Genomic DNA, 21717 nt, shown 5'->3' with positions numbered 1-21717 from the left:
ATTAATAACCTTGTCTTATTAAGAAGGGATATATAGAATGTGATCACTTAGGCTGGTGACACACAAATGGCGTTTTTGGTCCGTTTTTACCAATTATCTTAATAGATAAACAGGTTGTAAGCAACCAAACGCATGGTAAACGGCCAAAAACGGACTGAAAACAGATGTTTAAAAACTGTCCAAAAACGCCATGTATGGCATCACCCTTACCAAAAAAAAAACCTCAAAAAATCTTCCTAAAAATTGATGATTTTCATTTCCTCCGCCAACAAAGAGTTAATAAAATCTCACCAATTAGCTACAGAGGACCTAAAATTACGTACCAGAAAAGTGCATCTCATGTGGCAAAGAAATAAGCCCCTATAGGTCCACATTAAAAAAACTAAAAAAATTATTGCCTGTACAATGTGACATAGCAGATCTGATCTGGATGGTGCCTCCTTCCCTTCTATGCCCGGCCGTGCGCCCATACAGCAGGTTACCAGCACATATGCGGTATCGGTGTACTCGGGAGAGATTGGGTATGAAACTTTGTGGAGCCTTTTTTCATTTAATCCATTGTAAATGTTTAATTTTCCACCCAAAATATTACAATTTGTAGACCGCAGCCATTTTGTTTTAACTCCTATAAAACACCTAAAGGGTTACGAGTCTCGCTATTTTTTAGGCCTCTCACAGTCAATTAAAAGTTGAGCAGGTCCATCTAAATATTAGTTTTGTTGATTTTCCCAAAAATGTGAAAAATGGCCCCCAAATTCTGAGCCTCATAACATTCTAGTAAAATATAGTAAAATATGTGGAATCTTAAAAAACCATCCAACATAAAGAAGACATTTAGGAAATTTATGAATTTATTTGGGTGCTATAACTATCTGCATCAAAAGTAGAGAATTTAGAACTTTGAAAATAAAGAATTTTTCCACATTTTTGCAAAATTTCAGTTTTTTTCATAACTAAGCACAAAAGATTTCATCCAAATTTTTAAACTAATTTGAAGTACAATGTGTCACGAGAAAACAATCTCAAAGCCCCCTGGATATGTCATAGCGTTCCAAAGCTGTAAGCACTAAGGGTGATGGCACACGTGGTGTTTTGAACGCGTTTTTTGCCCGTTTTTAAGCAGTCTGCCAAAAAAGCATGCATTTTTGACCAGTTTCAATTAAGATAATAGGTCAATCCTGTCAAAAATGGACGCGTTTTCAAAAATCGCATGCGGTTTTTGATGGACTGCTTAAAAACGGGCCAAAACACGTTCAAAACGCCACGTGTGCCATGACCCTTATAGTGACACAGATTTGAAAAATAGGGCTGTGCCAAAATAGAGTCCTGCAGGGGTTAACGCATACGTTTTTGAGTGTTTCCATTGAGCTACATTAGGAGTGTCTGTCCATCATCTAGTGCATCTACAGCGCCACCTGCTGGTCGCCGTGATTAGTACACTCTATATTTCATTCAATGTCCAGTCTGCTGTGGAAAATGGAGATTGTACAAAGTTTGAGTAAATGGAGTTCTGCAGGCATATTTATTATTTTTTTTTTAACAATTATTATTTTTTTTTTTATAATAATACAGTACAGAGAGTAAATAGTCCTGTGAATTTATGGGGTAACTGGAAGACACCGTTTGCATATAAAAAGTGAGGGGAAAGTGAGTAGTGTAGTGCCGGCCTATTATTGATCACAGAGATGATAGTCTGGGCTAATCATTTAAAAAAAAAAAAAAATTTTTTTAAATGAACTGTATAACAATCTATGAAACAGAGACTCTAATGATCTCAAGCCCAATTGGGGGAAGGATGTGGGGGCAGCTAAACTATAAAAGTACCTGCATTTAAGAATGGTACGGCCCAGGTCGGACTGGGGTACCTGGGGCCCACCTACTACTACATAGAAATATTCTGGGATGAGAGAATTTCTAATCACTAGTGGGGACTGTGAAATAAAGGATAAGCTAATCCCTTTCTCCCTCCCTCTTTGCTAGAGCTCGGCTCTTGGTTTGTGTACAGGGGCTGCAGGGGTGATGTTACCTCAGGGCATTAATGTTAGGGATAGTATAAGAGTTACCCCTGGTGTATCGGGCTTTCTGCTGGTGACTGGGCTGTGGTTAGGGATAGTATAAGAGATACCCCTGGTTTCCCGGGCTTCTGCTGGTGGCTGGGCTGTGGTTAGGGATAGTATAGGAGTTACCCCTGGTGTCCCGGGCTTTCTGCTGCTGGCTGGGCTGTGGTTAGGGATAGTACAAGAGTTACCCCTGGTGTCCCGTGCTTTCTGCTGGTGACTGGGCTGTGGTTAGAGATAGTATAAGAGTTACCCCTGGTGTCCCGGGCTTTCTGCTGGTGGCTGGGCTGTGGTTAGGGATAGTATAAGTGTTACAGCTGGTGTCCTGGGCTTTCTGCTGGTGGCTGGGCTGTGGTTAGGGATGGTATAAGAGTTACCCCTGGTTTCCTGGGGCTGACTGGCTATATACTGGGGGGTCTGCGACCAATGCATTTCCCACCCTCAGCTTGAGTCAATAGGTTTTCCCAGTTTTTGGTGGTAAAATTAGGGGTCTCGGCTTATACTCGAGTATATACGGTAAGTGTTCGCACTGCGACCAACCTTCCAATAAGGAAATGCTGAAAACCTTTATAAGAACTGATAACATTAACCCTACTCTACTGTCCCACACCACATAGACAAGTCACACCTGGCTCTCTTACCCTATAGATATAACAGTACATAAGCGGAGAGCTGTCTCACACTAGAAGGTTAATCAGTGACTACAATACTGATCGGACACAGGAAGAAGTATCATCTAGTACCTCACAGGTGTCATGTGTTCTCCTTCAGATCCAGAATCATAAAATCTGGTTGAAGAATTTTCTGGCAGATGTGTTCAGCTCTGGGAAGCAGATCCCCCTCACTGCGCCCCTAAAAATACCACAGTTACTTAAAGTATAATGTCACCTGGATAAAACAATGTCATACACACTCCAGATTTTAATAAGGCCCCCCATGAACACTGCCATTTTCCCCTCCATATTTTAAGCCCCCCCCCCCCCATAATTTATTGAACCCCCCCCCATGCACAGTGCCATCCCCCTCCATATTTTAAGGCCCTCCATGCACACTGTGATCCTACCTCCATATTTTATAAAGCGCCCCCCCCCCTCCCCTCCATATTTTATCAAGGCCCCCGCCCCTCACATTTGCCAACAGCAAAAAAAAAAAACCACACACCTCATCTGAGCCTGTCAGCCTCCTGTGGCTAGTGCCGCTGGGAGAGATGCATCTAGAGTGCGGTGTGCAGTGGAAAGCACCCGACGGCGTTGCACTCAATGGGGGTCCGATTTGCATTTTCCCGACGTGTTACCCGAATATTGCCGATTTTCCCTGTATTGCCCCGGGATTTTGACACACGCGATCGGATTGTGGCGCAACGGCGCCGGCATGCATGCGTCATAAATCGGGGGTGTGACCGAACGATAACCCGACGGATTCGGAGAAACCGCCACATTTAAAAAAAAAAAAAAAAAAAAGTGTTGAGGGACACGCGCTTACCTTCACCCGGAATAGGACCGTGAACTCCAGTGCGTTCCGATGCTCTTCAGCGCAGCAGCGACACCAGGTGGACGTCGGAGGAACTGCCTTAGTGAATCGCCGGAAGACCCGAATCCACCGCAGAGAACGTGCCGCTGGATCGCGAATGGGCCGGGTAAGTAAATCTGCCCCACTGTGTCGGCTGCAGTCAGTGATCGTACTCAAGTGGCCGTATCGAATACTATTGCAGCCACTGCCAGGGGCCTTCCAATGGATCCAATTGGAGGCCCCGTTACGCCAATAACACTGAAACACACTTCATGGAAAGTAGCATACACCAACAACCCCGGCCGGCAGCTTAACTCTGTCGTCAGAGAAGTGTGTGTGTGTGTGTCTGTGTGTGTGTCTGTGTGTGTCTGTGTGTGTGTCTGTGTGTGTCTGTGTGTGTGTCTGTGTGTGTCTGTGTCTGTGTGTGTGTGTCTGTGTGTGTGTGTCTGTGTGTGTGTGTCTGTGTGTGTGTGTCTGTGTGTGTGTGTCTGTGTGTGTGTGTGTGTGTCTGTGTGTGTGTCTGTGTGTGTGTGTCTGTGTGTGTGTGTGTGTCTGTGTGTGTGTGTCTGTGTGTGTGTGTCTGTGTGTGTGTGTCTGTGTGTGTGTGTCTGTGTGTGTGTGTCTGTGTGTGTGTGTCTGTGTGTGTGTGTGTGTCTGTGTGTGTGTGTCTCTTTTTTTAATACAAAATAGAAACCCCCGAGACTGTAAACGTGATTACGCAGATGTTTAGTTTAAACAAAAAAAAAAAAAAAACCAGGACATCATACCCCAACCCTTATCATATCATAGATCAGTATCATGTAAGACGTTCTGCCCCCAGCAGTGATTTGTAATGTTTCAAGGACCAAGATCAGCAGTGTGAATCTGCCCTAAGAGAAGATCATAACACACATCCCCGGCACCTCCTATCCGGAATTACAATGGCCAGATACCAGGACTAATATCTCAGCAAGTGTGTGGGCTAGAAAGAAAGTGCCCCTGAATTTGTGTAGATGCTTCTAGAATTTGTTCATCACACCACATGTGCGAGGTGGCAGAAAGGTCTCCTATTTTCCCCTATTTAAGGACAAAAGCATTAACACTTCTCTTTGTGTATGTCACTGTTTGCGGGCTTGTTTTTTGCCAAATGAACTGCGATTTTGGGTGGTGTCTACCGATTTCTGGAGAGAGTGGAAGAAGCGGGTTAAATAATGGATGAATGCAGCACTACCAGATATGGGGTGATTTGTATATTTTTTTTGCAATGGTTTGAAATGGGTATTTGTTGTTTGTTGGGGGGGGGGGGGGGGGAGGGGGTTTCAGAACATCTTAGGAGGATGTGGTCAGTAGCTATCTGTTTAATGCCCATTACCTATGTTGCTGCCAGGCAGCCAATAGCGCGGGCCCGGCCGCTGCCAGGCAGCCAATAGCGCGGGCCCGGCCTCTGCGCCGCTGGGAACACTGCAATGGTATAGCACATCTTGGTACCACAATGTACTAAGATGCCGTTTTGCACATAGACTGAACCTCCTATTTCCAGTCAATACATTAAAAATGTAATTTCCAAATAAACATATCAAGATAAAAGTACACAAGAAGAAACCAGACAAAAAAAATTTATTTTAAAAATAATTTTCTCCCCAACAACTTGTACAGAAAAAAAAAAAATGAAAATAAAATAAGAAAAGCTCTTTAGTCAACAGAAGAAAAGTCATTAAATAAATAAGTTGTACTTTTTTTTTTTTTCTTTTTAGTATAATCTACAATCGTTAAAAGAACACAGGCATAAAATACAAACGTATCAGGATGAGGGGGTTCACGGGGGCCCTCATAAGCAAGAAGATTTATTTACCTTTGGGGTCTCATTTAAAAAAAATAAAGACAGTGACAATAAAAAAAATATATATAAAAAAAAAAAAGAAAAAGATAAAAACATCGGCATATGGTTGTAAAACATTCAAGCTTGTAACACTGCTATCTCCTGCGTTGTATACTGGAAATGATGGTGAGCAACTTTCTAGGGCGGAAAACACACATGCAGTTTGGATGCAGTTTTTGAACCGGCCTGAAGGACGACTTTTTACTAAAATTAGACCCAGCAAATAAGAAAAAAAGTTATAATACAATCTCTCCACATACCAGCCGTCACAATGTCTGCTAGAACTGACAGCTTGATGAGGGATCGGGTTACACGCTCCCAATAGAAGTCTATGGAAAGGAGAATAGAAGGGAGGAAGATTTGCTAGAGAGAAAGACACTGCTCAGCACTGCTCTACAACGTCTTTTATGCCACTGCTCTTTACGTGTGAAATTAAGGGTACGTTTATTTACAGACCCCCACGGTAGGTGGGGCAGGAATTTCTGTATTTTACACATGCAGTGTATTAGAGATCTCATAGCAGCTGGATCTGAGCCATCTTCTGTGAGACAATCTGGAATTAGAAACTGTCTCCAGGGGGAGGGGGGGGGGGGGGTTGGATAGGTCACAAAGGTTTTAGTAGCAATGCTCCTAATATATAAACTAGCTTAGATATAATTTAGGACCTGCATCAAAACTGCATATGTTTCCAGCCCTAGGACCGTTTTGTACGTTGCAGCTCAATGAGTGGCACTTAGTTGGATACTTTGCCGACCTCTTGGTCAGTTCCATTCAGTGGTGTTTGGGCTGGTAACACGGCCTTGTAAATAGCTTATACACACATATATAGTATCTGTATCATAAGGCTGTGACATGGTAACCTCAACTACACAAAACCAAAATCGGCAACTGGTTGATTGGAGAATTTATATAGGAGTGTTATACCAATAGGCCAAGGTTCTGCTGGAATAATATAGGTGACCATATGTACCTGACCTTACACAGATCTAGTTACAGGACATCTACCACCAGGATGTCCTGGTAAATGTAAATCAGCCTGAGGTGTAAATGCAGCCTAGAGCCCCTGAGGCTTATGTGCATACAATCTTTCATCCTGGTGGTTAATGTCCTTTAAAGGGCATCTACCCACAGGATGAAGAACTGTATGCAAATTAGGCCAAGGGGCTCCAAGATCCACAGATGTTAATTGAGCCTGGAGCCCCTGAGGCCCATTTGCATACAGTTCTTCATCCTGGTGTCTTTTAAGTTCTGTGTTCCAGGGCTTTCAGATTCTGAGAAAAAAAAAAAGAAGAAGTGCTGCATCAGCTTCTAAACGCTCTACGCTGCCCATTTCATATACACCAGGGATAGCAGATCATGTGCAAGGACACTGCAAGGTAGGAGAATAAAAACCCCACAGCATGAGGTAAATACGGATAGAAAAAAAAGTTACTGTGGAATTTAAAAGAAAAAAACAAAACAAAAAAAAAACCTTTGGGTGAAAATTTATCGAATCCCTAAATTTTTATTTTTTTTTTCCCCCTGGAGTCAATCATTTGCATAACTCTGCTACATGTAACAACGTTCCCTCATAAGCCCAGAACATACAGGATAACAAAAATACATACAAATAAAATGGTAACAGACAGAGAACATGGAGAAGACCTTTCAGCCCCTCTGGATCCCTTTCATAGGTGCCGCACAGATTGCGACACAGTTGGAAGATTACTTTTCTCCGGCCCTCGCCATTCCGTTAACTTGTCAGGTGGGCGGTGCTGAGCTGGACCACGTGGTACCACCCACCTGACAGTATAGAAAACAAAACAACCGGAATTAATTAAATCAGGAACCGTAAGAGCTAAGGGAAAAAAAAATCCAACTCAGCCGGAACCAGTGGAGCGCCTCCTATTGGGGCAGGTGGAGAAATACCTCTCCGTACAGACGTCTCAGGAGCAGCGAGAGGTCCTATTTACTGCAAATCGAAGGTGTATCCAAAGAAAGGAAACGGATCACTATATATACTGGCCTGGCCGGCATCCCCCACCCCATGACAATTCAAGGGAAGGGACCCTCATGATCTTACGGTAGGTCCCACAATTACCACCAAGGCCTCTACTACCTGTCTCATAAATGACACCATCACCCAATGGAGTCTTTGACCATGGGTGGTCCTCACATTTAGCATTTGCTTTCTTGACATTCAGTAGCGACGGAGGGGAAAGTTTTAGTTCCTTCTATGAGATCCAATACCGGTCGTCAGTGACCGGTAGACCAGCTTACATGTTTCGAGGTGCCCAAACTCTCCATGATGGCAGATAGCAGAGGGAGAAAGGGTCTGGAGGTGGAATTTTCAGTATTAGCTGCAAGCAGTTTACTACCCAGACTGAGTATGCATGTGTATTGAAAGATGTCATACGGAATAGCCATTTTTCTGGTCTATTAATTTAGAAGTTAATTAAGCCTTGGGCTAGTAGCCCCCGATCGAGGTCAGTTATTGAATCACAGACTATGCACTGGGCGAAGTGCTGAGTACAAGACTAAGTGCAACAAAGTGATATATAATGCAGAGTCCCCGCTTCCCTGCAGTACAGAAGTTCTGTAAAGCAGGGAAGAAGGGACTCCTTGTAACATATGTTGCTTAGATGAGCAGAGTCCTAAGCTCTATTCCCTACAACAGGATAGAAGGATATCAAATTGCTTTGATGAGTGGAGCCCCAACTTCTATCCTGCACAGCAGAGAATAAGGGACTCGTGTATATATCACTTGGAATGCGCAGAGCCCCCTCCTTTATTCTGTACAGCAGGGAAGAAGGGACTCCATGTATCACATATCACTTTGCCAAACTCAGAGTCCCCTTCACTATTTTGTGGTCGGTCCGTGATATCGGGGGCAACTAGCGGTCTGTAATTTACAGATCGACCAGGGTGGTGTGTTTCTCAGCCTTTGTCTCAATCCCTGGAGCATCTGGATATATATGTGGAATAGAATTCAAGATTTCTAAGCAGTAAAGAATGGATACAATAGATAAATCTGTACGTACCTTTTACATACAAGGGTATATATACACATTTTACATACACATAAATATTCTGTATATGTTACATATGTATACAGAGAATTACAAAGTCACACAATCATCAGTATACTTGGTAATGGGTTTCTCTTGTGTCATTTGGGGGGCGGGGCAGTGCCCCTTATTTGCTTCCTCCCAACATAACACCGCCCCTTTAAACATCCACACCCCGCCCCCAATCACCCTGAGTTATGCGGCATAAGTTCATCCCTAAAGTGGATGGAACCCCAACTTTTAGGTATACCTTCTTGCCTTCAGTCACAGGATTTATTACAAAAAAAAAAAATATTAAAAAAATTAATAAAAAAAATGCACAGCAGGTAACAGATAGTCTGGGCCTATGACATAATCAGTAAATGCCAACCATTATATCATGATTTTTTTTTTTCCAAGGCAACATAATTTATATGAGAGAGTCCCCCCCCCTTCCGCATCTATACGCGATGCCGTAAAAGTATATTAAATAACACTGAATTGTTAAAAACAGGGAAAAAAAAAAAAAAAGTTGGTGGAAAGAGTCTACTTTTTGCCTAGTCTCGCCTCCGGAGCTGTACACAACATCAGAGGGGCCCTCTAGTGGCCGCCGGTTAAATGATAAAGGGTTAAGGGTGGAGAAGGCGGGTTCAGTGTATCCATGATAATCACCTGAGCCAATCAGAGCTTCCCACATCCGCACAGTCAGGGCGGTTATCTTCCCGCTGACACCAAGGGGAATTAGGGAAACGGAAACTTTTGTAGAAAAGTGCGTTCTGATTGGTTAGGAGTCACCTGATTTGTAATGCTTACCAGTGGGCAGGCTGGTGCCCGTACCCTGTATGCTTCCAGTAGGGGGCGGAGTACGGACAATTTCCTCCGTTTATCCATGTACCCGCAGTGACCTCCCCCCACCACTGGTCCCATAAGCGGCTGCTCCACGAGCGTAAGGATCAGAGGCGCGCTCCTTACTCTTCTCATGACACCGTGCGGGAGAATTTATTTTTCAGAATCCGTCCGCTATGTAGCCACGTGTGGGGGAGAGGGGATGGACACAAACTCGCGGAGGATATTTCGAGCCATTTCAATGTTGTTATGAGCGATGAGCAAGGCTTTATTCACATCCTGTTGAGAATAGCCCTGGCTCAACAAACTCTCAATCTCGCTGGAGAGTGGGGCGGAGCTTACATCACCAGCGGGGGGCGGCCGACGCTCAGAGTTCATCCTCCTCGGGTAGGGTTTCGGCGGACGCTCTGGAACAGCTGAGGATTCAAAGGCCCCTGAAGAATAGAAGAGCATTTATTATGGTGGAGTGTCACACAACCGGGGGGACATGATATCCGATACGTAAATAAGGTAAAAGTTGTTGGGAGTGGTAGTAGTAGAGGAGTGAAAGAAAGTAGGACCTGGAGTGATGTCACAAGCATGCGACTCATCACATGCTTTAGGTTGTCCAATTACAAAACATGCTGTTCCAGTTCATATAAATGCCCTTACTGCTCTGGCCTCACTGCCCTTGCCTGATGTCAAAACTAGAAAAAGTGTCGCCCAGTTCTGGAGTAGCCTTATATTTTTATAAGAAGGGATGATAGATAAGTGAGGTTGTATATAAGGATAGGAAGAAGCCAGAAGCCCGATACAGGCCTCTTTGGAGTTGTTATGAAAGGCTCTCTCCAGCTGTGCCAAAACTATTTTGTGTGAGTAACTTTATAGTTACACTTTAACCTAAGTATTTCACTGCTGGTTTATACTATTAATTACATTCATCTTGCTACTCCGTGTAATGAGAGCTGCCAGGGACTATATACATCCTGTACACAGCCTGTATGCAGAGCTCAGTTGCTTTACTTGTAGGAACCGCACTGGATTTTCTGCTAAATTACTAAAAGCTGAGCCCTCTCCATACAAGGTGGGTGTTCGCAGCAGAGTCGGAACCAAATTTGCTAAATACAGGCAGTCCCCGGGTTCCATACAAGATAGGGTCTGTGGGTTTGTTCTTAAGTTGAATTTGTATGTAAGTCGGAACTGTATACTTTATCATTGTAACCCCAGCCAAATTTTTTTTGGTCTCTGTGACAATTAGATTTTAAAAATTGTTTGGTTGTCATAAGAATCAGGATTAACAATAACTCTTCATTACAGACACCTGTGATAACTGTTACCGCTGATTTTTGTAGCCCAAGACTAAAGTACAGTAAATTACCAACACCCTGAGGTCTGTTTGTAACTAGGGGTCGTATGTAAGTCAAGTGTTCTTAAGTAGGGGACTGCCTGTATCATTATTTCATCTAAGTAATTGTTACATACTAAAAGAAGAAGAGTATGTTAGGAAGTTGATTTTAGGTTTTGCAAGTAGAGCCACGTACCTGCTCCAGTGTCTCTGCCGGCGGTCGTGGAAGGAAAGGCGGGTACGGCATTAGAGATATCCGATAGGGTGCGGCGGGCGGGAGCCATTGGCAAGTGGGACTTTGGGATATCGTAACCATCATCTTCATCGTCCTCCGGCCCATTGCTGGACACTGCAGGGCATTCTTCTGCAACGAGCAACAAAAGCCAGAAATCACATTATGCCGTCACATCACATCAGTAATAATCTTGTTAGATATTGAGAATGATATGTAAAGCCTATGTGCAGCTTATTCCCTCTTCCTGCTTTTTATTTTTGCTTTTACTCTCGTGGTTGTAGCCTCCAGTCCAGCGTGTAGGCTCCTCCTGTCACCTCCGGTCTCTGTTGGTGTATAGGAGCCAAGCCGTGATAATACATGGACATTACGCACCTGCTATTAGAGGCCACAGGAGGACGCTACGTCACTGTTGCCCCTCTATATATCAACAGAGGCTGAACTGGACTGGAGGTAAGGACCTAGATAAGTATAGGGGTCTTTAGTATTTTTACATAAACTGGTGGTAAAACCCAAGCCCTGTAATGATACTGATTGGTTATCAATATGAGATCAGTGGGGGTGTGTCCAGCAGGACCCCCAGTGATTGTGGACAGACGTACCTGCTTCTCTCCCTGTCTCCATTACCACGGGTGCAGCTTGGCACTGGATGTTGTACATGGTCTCGTATGAATCTCTTTCCAGCAGCTGTTCCGCAGGCCTAAGGCAACAAAACAAGAAGCAAAAAATATTTAGCCCAAACTTAACCATTACACGGCGATCCAAAGAGATAAATGTATGCAGGTACCTGATCCCAGGAGTTATCCCTTCCACCGGCCTCTTTGTCTCACATTTCGGTACCACGGGCGGGTTCACAGGTCTTGAAGATGGGCACATGTACTCCGAATCGTCAGCACTTTCTGAATGATCTCCTAATGGAGGTTTTGGCACTGGAAACGGCCTATAATGTAGGAAAATGGGGGAGGGGGGAGACTAATGAATAGAAGCCGAGACTGCAGAGGATGCCATCCATTCATCAGACGCAAAATATAAATCAATAGGCAATGGCATAACAAAAGTAGATCATTCGTTCAAGAAAGCAATGCAGATCTTCTCCTGGTTTGACTTTCCGCTGTTTCTTAAGGGGTTGTCCAAACTGGACATGCAGAGAACTACGAAGGAGTGTGGAATAGGACCCTTATGTGGGTCTGATATCATGGACTGAACACATTGCACGGGATGGGATTCCTTGCATCATACAGAAATATGGTCCAAGGACGACTCCTGTCTGCTCAGGCTCTTGGTCTCTGCTGCTGAGAGTTAAGCATGGCATTGGAAATGTAAGTATGGCAGATCGGAATATCTTGATGAATCCGAAGGGCTGGCCTAACACAGCGATTGCAAACGGATCGTCAGAGAGATGGTTTAAAACATTGGCCCAAAAAGATTTGTCCCAGTATCCATTTTGCCTAGAGAGTATTCCTATAGGTAAGAAGGACAATGGATAAATGGTTATCCCTCCTTTCAGGAATATGGACATGTTCAGTGGTAATTCTAAAATCGGGAACAACTTCCTGCTTTATTGCAGAGTCAGCTTTTCTATTTTAATGAATAAGTCAGACGTCTCTATATTGTACAGTGAGGGAAAGACATCAGACAGAAGAAATGAGGACAATGTTCCCAGGATCTTATGGAAAAAATGCACTAATTTTCCCTATAATCCAAATGTAAATCTAAATTTAGTTTTATTACTTTGAGGGACACTGTCAGATAAACTAACCATATGTTTGAAAACTGCTATAATACAGCAGTATGACTATCCCTATATTGTTCCTCCCCATGCCTGTAAAGTTCCACAGTCCGTTCATAAAGCTGACTCACCATCTATGCACATTTATGTTCTTCCAGCACAGCCTCACCTTCAATTTTCTCTTCAACCGAGATAACTCTGCTCCATGATTCTTACCTCAGGAATGAGACACTGGCTGTGTGACTCGCTGAAGAGAATTACCGAGGGAGAGGGAATTATGGACTTGATTTCTCCTAGCAGATCCTAAACTTGCTCATTCCCCTTCCTTCAGGAATCCTCTTCAGAAATTCACACAGCAGGCATCTCTATCAGGAAGCTGGTGGCACGGCTGGGTTGGAAGAACACGAATATGCTGGACACGGATCAAAGGAAAGACTATGATCAGACTGACACGGGATATTTTGCATAAATGGTGAGTAAACGTTGCGAAGGGACTGTGGTGCTTTGCAGACATGTGAAGGAACAATATAGGGATAGTAGTTCTGCTGTATTATAGCAGTTTGCAAAGATATGTTTAGTTATTGTGGGTTAGTTTAACCCCTTAGGGACGTGGCCCTTTTTCGTTTATGCATTTTCATTTTTCACTCCCCACCTACAAAAATCTGTAACTTTTTTATTTTTCCATGTAAAGAGCTCTGTTTGGGCTTGTTTTCTGCGTAACAAATTGAACTTCATACTGATGGTAGTTATTATTCCATACCATGTACTGGGAAGCGGGGAAAAAAATTCAGAATGCAGTGAAAATGATGGAAAAACGCATTTGCGCCGTTTTCTTGTGGGCTTGGATTTTACAGCTTTCACTGAGCGTCCCAAATCACATGTCTATTTTATTCTTTGGTTCGGTGCGATCACGAGGATACCAAATTTGTACAGGTTTTGTAATGTTTTCATACATTTAAAAAAATTAAAACCTTCTGTACAAAAAAAAAAAAATTCTTCATTTTGCCATGTTCTGGCACTAATAACTTTTTCATACTTCAGTGCACGGAGCTGTGGGTGGTGTCATTTTTTGCGACTTTTGATTACGTTTTCAATGCTTTCATTTTGAGGACGGTATGGGCTTTTGATCAGTTTTTATAGAATTGTTTATATTTTTCAAAATGGCAAAAAAGTGGCATTTTCGACTTTGGGCGCCAATTTCCGTTACGGGGTTAAACGCTGGGAAAAATCGCTAATATATTTTGATAGATCGGACATTTTGGGACGCGATGATACCTAATGTGTTTATGATTTTTATTGTTTATTTATATTTATATCAGTTCTAGGGAAAGGGGGGTGATATAAAACTTTTACTTTTTTAATTTTTTTAACAATTATTTTAGATCCTTCAGGGTAATTTAACCCTGCAGAGTCCGATTGCTAACACTATATACTGTAATACTACTGTATTGCAGTATATACCTATTTTACTATGATTTTTAATAGCCTGCACATTGCTGGCTATTAGAAATCAATGCACATGGCAAGCCTGCGGGTCTCAATGAGACTCTAGGCTGCCATAGCAACTGATCGCTGCCCTCCAATGACGTTCCAGGGGCGGCGATCGGCCATCCAAGATGGCGGCCGGCAGTGACAGGCGGCTGTTGGCTGTTTTATACAGCCAGCTCGTGAGCTCTCTCCATACAGCCCTTGCGGCACAAGGACGATATAGTTCGTCCTCGGTCGGCAAGGTGTTAACTGACAGGTTCCCTTTATTAGAAGCAGACACGTCTCCGTGGTACCTCGGCACAGTCTTTTTCACACCTCCATAAGTCTTTATATAAAACCAGAATTATAGTACAGACCCGGTTTTGTTTCAGTTTTTTTTTTTTTCCAGATAACAATTTACTTGCAGTAGATTTAAAACGTGGTTGTGTTACCTGGCGGCCAACGAGTAGATGGCATTGGCGGAAGACGATGGCTTCACTTTGGGATCGTCCATATCTAGCCCTGCCAATAGCTCCACACATCCGCTCTGTGAAAACAAGGAAAATCAATCGATCTGCATTCCTACCATATGTTATAGACAACATCTATGGGTGGGCGGTGGTCTTAAAGAGGTTCCATTGTAATTTTGGGGAACCTTGTGAAAAGTTAGTCATGTACGTATTACCACATTTTCAATTACCCTATGATAGAACATATGGTTATTGGTGGTCAAAGGGAGAAACACACACACAAGATAGGTAGATTGGTGCTCTACTTACTGTACCGGCGTTGTCCAAGCTCTGTGTGCTACCATGACGGTCTACCCTTTTGTCATCAACGTGTGAAGGCAACGTAAACGGCAGAGAGTGCCGGTTGGTGAGCTCCTTGCTCCCAGTCCATGGGTCGCTAGCATTCAAGCTGGGTGTTGGAGCTTTGGGAACGGAACGAACGTGCCAGGGGTCTGGACGACTTGAGGGAATGGGAAGTGGCTTTTCTGCGGGGGTAGAGGGAAGAGGTCTCCTCTGAGGTCTGTTGTCACCCACCATTGAATGTGGTCTATCTGGGGGTGGAGGCGGCGGGAGATCTCGAAGTGTCGGAGGGACAGGCAACGGTTTGTCTTTGTGATGTAAACTAGTAGAAGCCTAAATAAGTCAACAAAAACACAAACCAACATTATAGACCGAAACACAAAGAAAGCAATAAAAAAAACTTGGATGGGTATTGAAGATTTACCTTAGCGCTGGTTGAAGGACTACAAGCCCCAGGGGGATTAGAATTCCTTTGCTGCAGCAGATCTAAACGAGGGGGAACGGGTGGTAGGGCCGTCGGTGGGGCAAGTGAAAGTGGAGATGGGGGTCTTTCAACCTATGGGAAAAACACAGAATTTTATAGTAATACCAGGTCAGATGATAGAAAATTCTGTATTGCACAGAAAACTTTTGAAAACAAGGAAAGTATTCAGACTATTAAAGCCTCTTGGTGGCATCCACTAAACATGTACAGAGGATGTATGTAAGTAAAGGAAGCGGAAGCTACCTAACTAAATAGAAGGTGGAGAGGTTACCCTTAACCCCAATTGACACTTGTCCACCAAGTTCAACCAAGGAAAGGAAAAAATGTGGAAGGTTTTTAAGGGAAACAATTCTATATTATAACTGTCAAGGATATTTTGATGTAAAAAGGCATATAAATCCTTCTTTAGGCTCTCTCCTGTCCCTGCTGTGACCAGCACCTGAGGCAGGCTATTCCAGAGATCACAGGTCTTACATTAAAGAAACCTTACTGCCAAGGGAGATTAAACCTTGTTTTCTCCATATGGAGACAGTGACCTCTTGTCTTTTGGTTCGATTTAATCTGGAACAACTTTCCACCATATTTTTTTGAACGGCCCATTCAAATAATTATACAAATCAATCATGTCCCTTCTTAGTCTCTTTTCGAGACTAAATTCTTTTCATCTTTCCGCATACCCCTCCCCAGAGCATCCTTTTTATGGACTGGCAGCTGGGGCTAAGAGAAGGAACATCCGATTAACTTTTGCCACTGAAAAGCAAAACTTATCCCACAAAAAACAGTCCCCTCACAACTATGTTAAAAAGTGAGGCAGATGAAACTGAAAAAAAATCTACATTGAATCCCAAATAAAAGCCAAGACTAGGCAAACCTTGGCTCCAGCCAACATGAAGAGCGAATCGTTTCCGGTGTCGTCATCGTCGTCTTCATAACAAGGCGAAGGCGCCCCGTCTAGACAGTGGCGTAACAGCTCGGCCATGCCGCCGCCTCTGGGGTCGAAAGGGTCCACTACAATAGGTTCGGTTCCTTTTATTTCACAGCGGCAGAAAGGACACCCCTGCCCTTCTGACTCCTGGGAGGAGATAAATATAAAAGTATGAGCAGAGCCCTTATATAATATATAATAAATTGAAGGTTAAAGGCTCACCTGCCAGGAAGTGAGGCACAGCGTGCACATTAGATGCCCACAGGGTTCAATCTTTACATCCTTATCATTCTCGGCACATATCTTGCAGAGCTGGAAGGTGGAGCCCATCTCACAATACAGCTCATACTGCTCCTGGAATGGAAACACATAATATATCAGCCGCTGTCAACAAGAGCATCTACCCCCGGGGGCAGAAACCATTGTGTAGGAAGTATAACTGTATGGTAACGAGCGGGTATCCTCAGCGTCATTACGTGTCACCAAACCAAGCGCAAAAAGTCGCTCGGCCATAAGTTTACCTGAGTAACTTTGATGTGGTCCTGAGGAGTGGGTTCACATAGACCTGTTAAATCGGGGTTCTGATTTCGGCCATCGGGAAACAGATAACTGCAAAAATAAAAAAAAATAATAAAAAAAAAAGCTTCAGTCATAAAATCATCATAACACACAGCGAAAAATCTAATTGCAGGTGTCCATAGATTGTCGCAGCTTTGTAATATGCAGCAAATCTGGGAGGAAACGCACAAATTTTGTCCTTTTATTTTATCTAGAGACAGGGACAATGGCCAGAACCTAAAATAAGCTTTGTGAGGTGTAAACTGCAGAGAGCAGAAGCTACAAACTCCCCAGGTCCATTTCTGAGAAGCCTCGGTTACTTCTTATTGCACTTCCTGTAAAGCCGCGTCTTCACCACTTCTTTCTTCATACATGACAGCGCCGCTCCCCCCCTCTGTCACAGGATACAATGGCCGTCACCCACAAGAGCTAACAGCAACGGTGGAAGCCTGACCTACAAATTACATTTTCTACTTCTGGGTACCAGCGGGAAGGTCAGGAGGGACACTAGGTCTTCTAAGGAGACTCAATTTCTCAAGAACATAGAAACTTAAGGGAAATATCTGGTCCCTAGGTTAGGACGGGTGATTAGTGGGTGATTAGTGGGTGTTCACCATCCTGACCCCGCAGCAGTTTCGCTTAGAGGACACGAGCTATGAAGTGGATGGAAGAAGACGTGTCACCGTCCTACAGCTTAGGCGATATTCACTAAAAGGGGGACTGAGCTGCAGTTCCCCGGTACCACCACTATACAATGGATGGAGCTGTCCATCTTGTGTAAAGCTTCCAGCAACGGGAGTAAGTCCCTGATGACATGTCCTGGGAATAGATTATAAATCCCATGTTTGCTCCTCATCAGTGCAGAGCAGGAGCGAGCAGCTACACACCCTGGTACCCAAACATCTACCAGTACAAGGCACATGATAAGCTATTAGCAGACAACACTGCACTTACAATCCTTCCCGGAATCCATCGATCAGAGCCTGGAATAGAGGTTTGTTGTGTGGAATGGTCTGTAAGATGTTGCCATCCCCGGTAACATATCCGATGGCCCACTGACCCAGTCTTGTGCAGCTCAGGCGGAAAATGTAACTAAGAGAAGGGGGAAAGAAAACAACCTTTATGATTTATCCAAATAACATGACTGCTTTCCTAAAAAAAAAAAAAACAAAACAAAAAAAAAAACAGTGCCACGCCTGACCACGGTTTGTGCCGGTACTGCAGCTCAGCTGTATAGGGATGAATGGAGCTTAGTTGCAATACCATACACTACACATGGTTTAATGAGGAGCCGTTTTCAGGCAGCCACGTTTTTTTAACTTCTAGACAACCCCTTAAAGCCATAAATGATATTTCTATTCAGGTATCATAGTGGTCAATGGGCAAATTGCATCTGCCTCTGGAGCGCTTGCATAAAGACCCCTTTTCTTGGGTTGTGTAGTAAATCTACCACTAGGAAGTATTGTACACCAAGCACACTGACATGCTGGTGTGTGCCCCCTCTGGCAGGATCTGTTCTTCAAGCATCTTTGGACCTTGTTTTTACCAAAAAAAAAAAAAAGTTGTGAAACTTATGCAAATGAGCCTGAGGGGTTCCAGGCTCCATAGATCGAGTCTGGAGCCCTTCAGGCTAATTTGCCTTTTTCTTAAAACAATGGAATAATCATCTTAAAGAAGAGCAGATCCTGCCAGAGGGGGCATAAAGCATTGTGTCAGTGTTCTTAGTTTACAATCCTTCATCCTAATACACAATTCCCATTATGCTGTCACTCAGCTGAATGCCTTCTGGATCAGGTTTCTTTCATGACCCAGTGTGGTGGCATCATCCATAAAATCAATTTTGAAGTGAGATGAAAATTGGTTGTATGAAGTCATGGAGGCGGAGATTTCAACACTGAAGTCAAGCTCTCTCTTCCTCAGAAAGCTCCTTCACTGTAATTTATGGTCCTGCATCCAGAGACATCACTAACCAGATCTCCAGAAGGTTGATGCATGATGTCAAGCACAGAGGAGGAGGCGTTCTGAGGCAGGGAGAGCTTCACTTCCATGTTAAACTCTCCGCCAGCTTGACTTTATACACCCAATTTACATAAAAATGCAAAGTTGATTTTGTGGATGGTAGATCCATGCAGGGCCATGAAAGAGACATGATCTGGAAAGTGAAAAGCTGCTAGACAACATTCTGGTAATTGTTTATTAGGCCAATTTCTGATGAGAGGATCCCTTTAAGAAATAAAAATGTAGTTCTCAAACTTTTCCGTGATCATGTCCTCTCCCCCCATGATGAATGTAACTTCTCTGTTCCAGCTTGTTCCACCAGAGCTCAGGTAACATACTACTAAAGGGAAATATTCTTGTCATTCTTAAGGGGGAGGAGGCAAAAGTGCTGACAAAAGCAACACAGGAGAAGTCACAAGACTGGAACACAAGGTTGACATTTGCATGTACACAGTCTGGAGATTATTGTGGATTTGTTGCAGATATTTTTTTTTACCCCCAACCACAACATAAATATAACCCAAAGCTGCACAACATTAACACATCCATATTACATGGACATTTCCTTTAATGTCCACCCCCCCCCCCCCCCAGAACATTTCTCATTCATATAGTATAACACATTCAGGCCATACCCCAGCGCTGGCTCATCCTCTACACTCACCTCCCAGGCTTGTGAATAAACTTCTGAAGTCTTGCCTTAACTTCATCGTAAGTCAGGAAAGCCATGTAACCCGGGTGAGTCACTGCCAGGCTGTTCCAGTTCCTGAGGAGGGAAGACCATGGCTGCGGGAAGAGGAAAAAGGAAGAGTGACAGGGAAGAAGTGGCCATGAGAGTCACCGGCTGCTACTTACATCACACCCCATACTAGATTACTACTCAGGTATCCGGAGTAAGGAGGAAGCCGGAATGTCCTATATGCCTTGTGTGCTCACCAACAAGAGGTTTAGAAGGTGGGTGAAAAGGTTCAGGGAGAAAAAGTTTGGGGAAAATTTGTATTTTATTAATTTGCCAAGTGGACATTCTAGAAGATTTCCATTCAAGGGAATAACCCAATCTTTTGTATAGGAAATGTATTCATACTCGGGCAAATAATAAAAATACTTGTTTTACCAAAACTTTTCCTCCACCTCCTTTTGTATCTTTTGTATAGGGAATATCTTGGTTATCCGTGGGGATTCAAATGCTGGGACCAAAGATCCCAAAAACGAGGGTCTCGTTCTGCGGTGAAACTGTAGCAGATGCTCAATAATGTTACACCCCCCCCCCCCTCCAGCTCTATTCATTCCCTATGGCTCTACTAGAGACATCGGTCATCCCTGCCAGTGTCAGACACTTTAAAGGGGTTGTGTCAAGATTGCAACTTATTCCCTATCCTGTGACCAAGCCGATTAGTGGGGGTACCAGCAGTCTGGAAAAAATAAGAGAGTGACCCCATGCAATGCAGGGGACCGGGGGTCCCGTTCTCACTAGGGCCCCATGCACCTGGTCACGGTGCAGACAGTGCGTCTCAGCAGAGCGTGACCGCGACAGGGCGGCCGCCGGGCAGAATACAGGACATGCTTTTTATGGAGAGGGCAGGGATGAGGAGGGGAGGTCTATGGAGAGATCACCCCTCCTCCCGGCTTGGGCAAGCACACATGAGCGCTAATGGATGGAGCGGCAGGATGAGCGTGTGTGCTGCCTCTCCATTCAATACTACCAGATTTGCTGATTTGCAATTTCCAACACTCCCACAGTATTGAATAATGTCCTGTATTCTACCCATTACCGAGAACGAGACCCCTATTCTATGTATAGCTAGGTGTAAAAGCAGTCGGACCCCCCACGGATCAGCTTGTTCTCCCCTGTATTCTGTAGATAGAGGATAAGATGCAAACCTAATAGTAGCTCTTTAAAAGAGCAATGAGGCGAGTCTACAACCTGTGATCCCACCAATGATAAAGTAACACAAGATACGGGACAATATTAAAAACGTGAGCCGTGTCTGGTCAAAGAAAAACAAACCACGTACCTGAAAGAGTCGAGTGAAGATGTCGAACTCAAAAACGGAGATATAATCGTTACACGTGAGGTCGATGGTGGACTTCAGAGCCATGGCCTCCAGACCAGAAGAAATGGGGTGCACTTCGTGTAGGGCGTGCCGGAATATTTTCCAAGGGACGATTGTTCTTTAGGGAAAAAAACAAAAAAACAAAAACATGTTTTAAATAATACAAGTAATGGTGCATAGTAATCAACTACCTTAACACAGGGGATGATAGTGAGTGTATAATATATAGGGGGCGCTATTTCTTTGTAGTATTGTCTAGATTGTGACTAGTTGCAATGCTGTGGAGGACCTGCATCTAAAGTTTCCACATTTTTCAATCCTTTACATATAAGGCAACCGGTCATGTAAGGTCGGGAGCTCCCATGAATCTTTTTGGAATATGGGGTCACAAGTTTTGCCCCCGACTACAAAATCATGTCCCCATATACGTGCGCAGTAATGTAATACAGCGGGGCCAGTGAGATGCTCCACAACGGGAAGTGAAATGTGCAGATACATTTAGAAAGAAGAAGAGGATTTTATGGTCACGGAAACAAAACGACCGTGCGGCGGAGGAAAAGCCAAGAGCGACGTCCATTGTTCTGTCCTAAAAGAAGAAGTGTTATATATAGCGACGGGACATAATCCCAGCCCCCGCCGGCTATGAGACCTTTAATGGAGACAAAATAAACCGGAACAAAAGTGGAAAAACTTGTATTATGAGCCGCCCTGCGATTGTGGAAAATCTGTCATTAAGTTGCGTTATATATAGATCCAGGTCCTGTTTGAGGCAGAACGGTAAAAACTGCTTCATTCTCGTTAAAAGGGGGAAACTAAGAGCAGGACCTCGGTGAGAAAACAC

The 21717-nt window shown here is 43.8% G+C and overlaps 1 protein-coding gene across 1 annotated transcript in view; it reads right to left on the bottom strand.

The window, feature by feature from the left end:
• Nucleotides 1-5145: 5145 nt before the first annotated feature.
• The window catches only part of CBL (Cbl proto-oncogene), a 32397-nt gene continuing 15825 nt past the window's right edge, over nt 5146-21717 (bottom strand). The window contains exons 4-16 of the mRNA XM_072155599.1: nt 20838-20994; nt 19487-19608; nt 17779-17916; nt 16788-16875; nt 16489-16620; nt 16213-16413; nt 15282-15413; nt 14828-15190; nt 14501-14595; nt 11640-11792; nt 11455-11552; nt 10817-10984; nt 5146-9730 (exon numbers count right to left, since the gene is read on the bottom strand). Of these exons, the coding sequence (XP_072011700.1) occupies nt 9471-9730; nt 10817-10984; nt 11455-11552; nt 11640-11792; nt 14501-14595; nt 14828-15190; nt 15282-15413; nt 16213-16413; nt 16489-16620; nt 16788-16875; nt 17779-17916; nt 19487-19608; nt 20838-20994 (2107 nt within the window). The 3' untranslated portion in view covers nt 5146-9470. The remainder of the gene's footprint in view (nt 9731-10816; nt 10985-11454; nt 11553-11639; nt 11793-14500; nt 14596-14827; nt 15191-15281; nt 15414-16212; nt 16414-16488; nt 16621-16787; nt 16876-17778; nt 17917-19486; nt 19609-20837; nt 20995-21717) is intronic.

The sequence above is a fragment of the Engystomops pustulosus genome, chromosome 6 (genome assembly GCF_040894005.1).
Source record: "Engystomops pustulosus chromosome 6, aEngPut4.maternal, whole genome shotgun sequence".
Classification (NCBI taxonomy): Eukaryota; Metazoa; Chordata; class Amphibia; order Anura; family Leptodactylidae; genus Engystomops; species Engystomops pustulosus.
The sequence above is the reverse complement of the archived record's forward strand: the minus strand, read 5'-3'. Positions and strand labels throughout refer to the sequence as shown.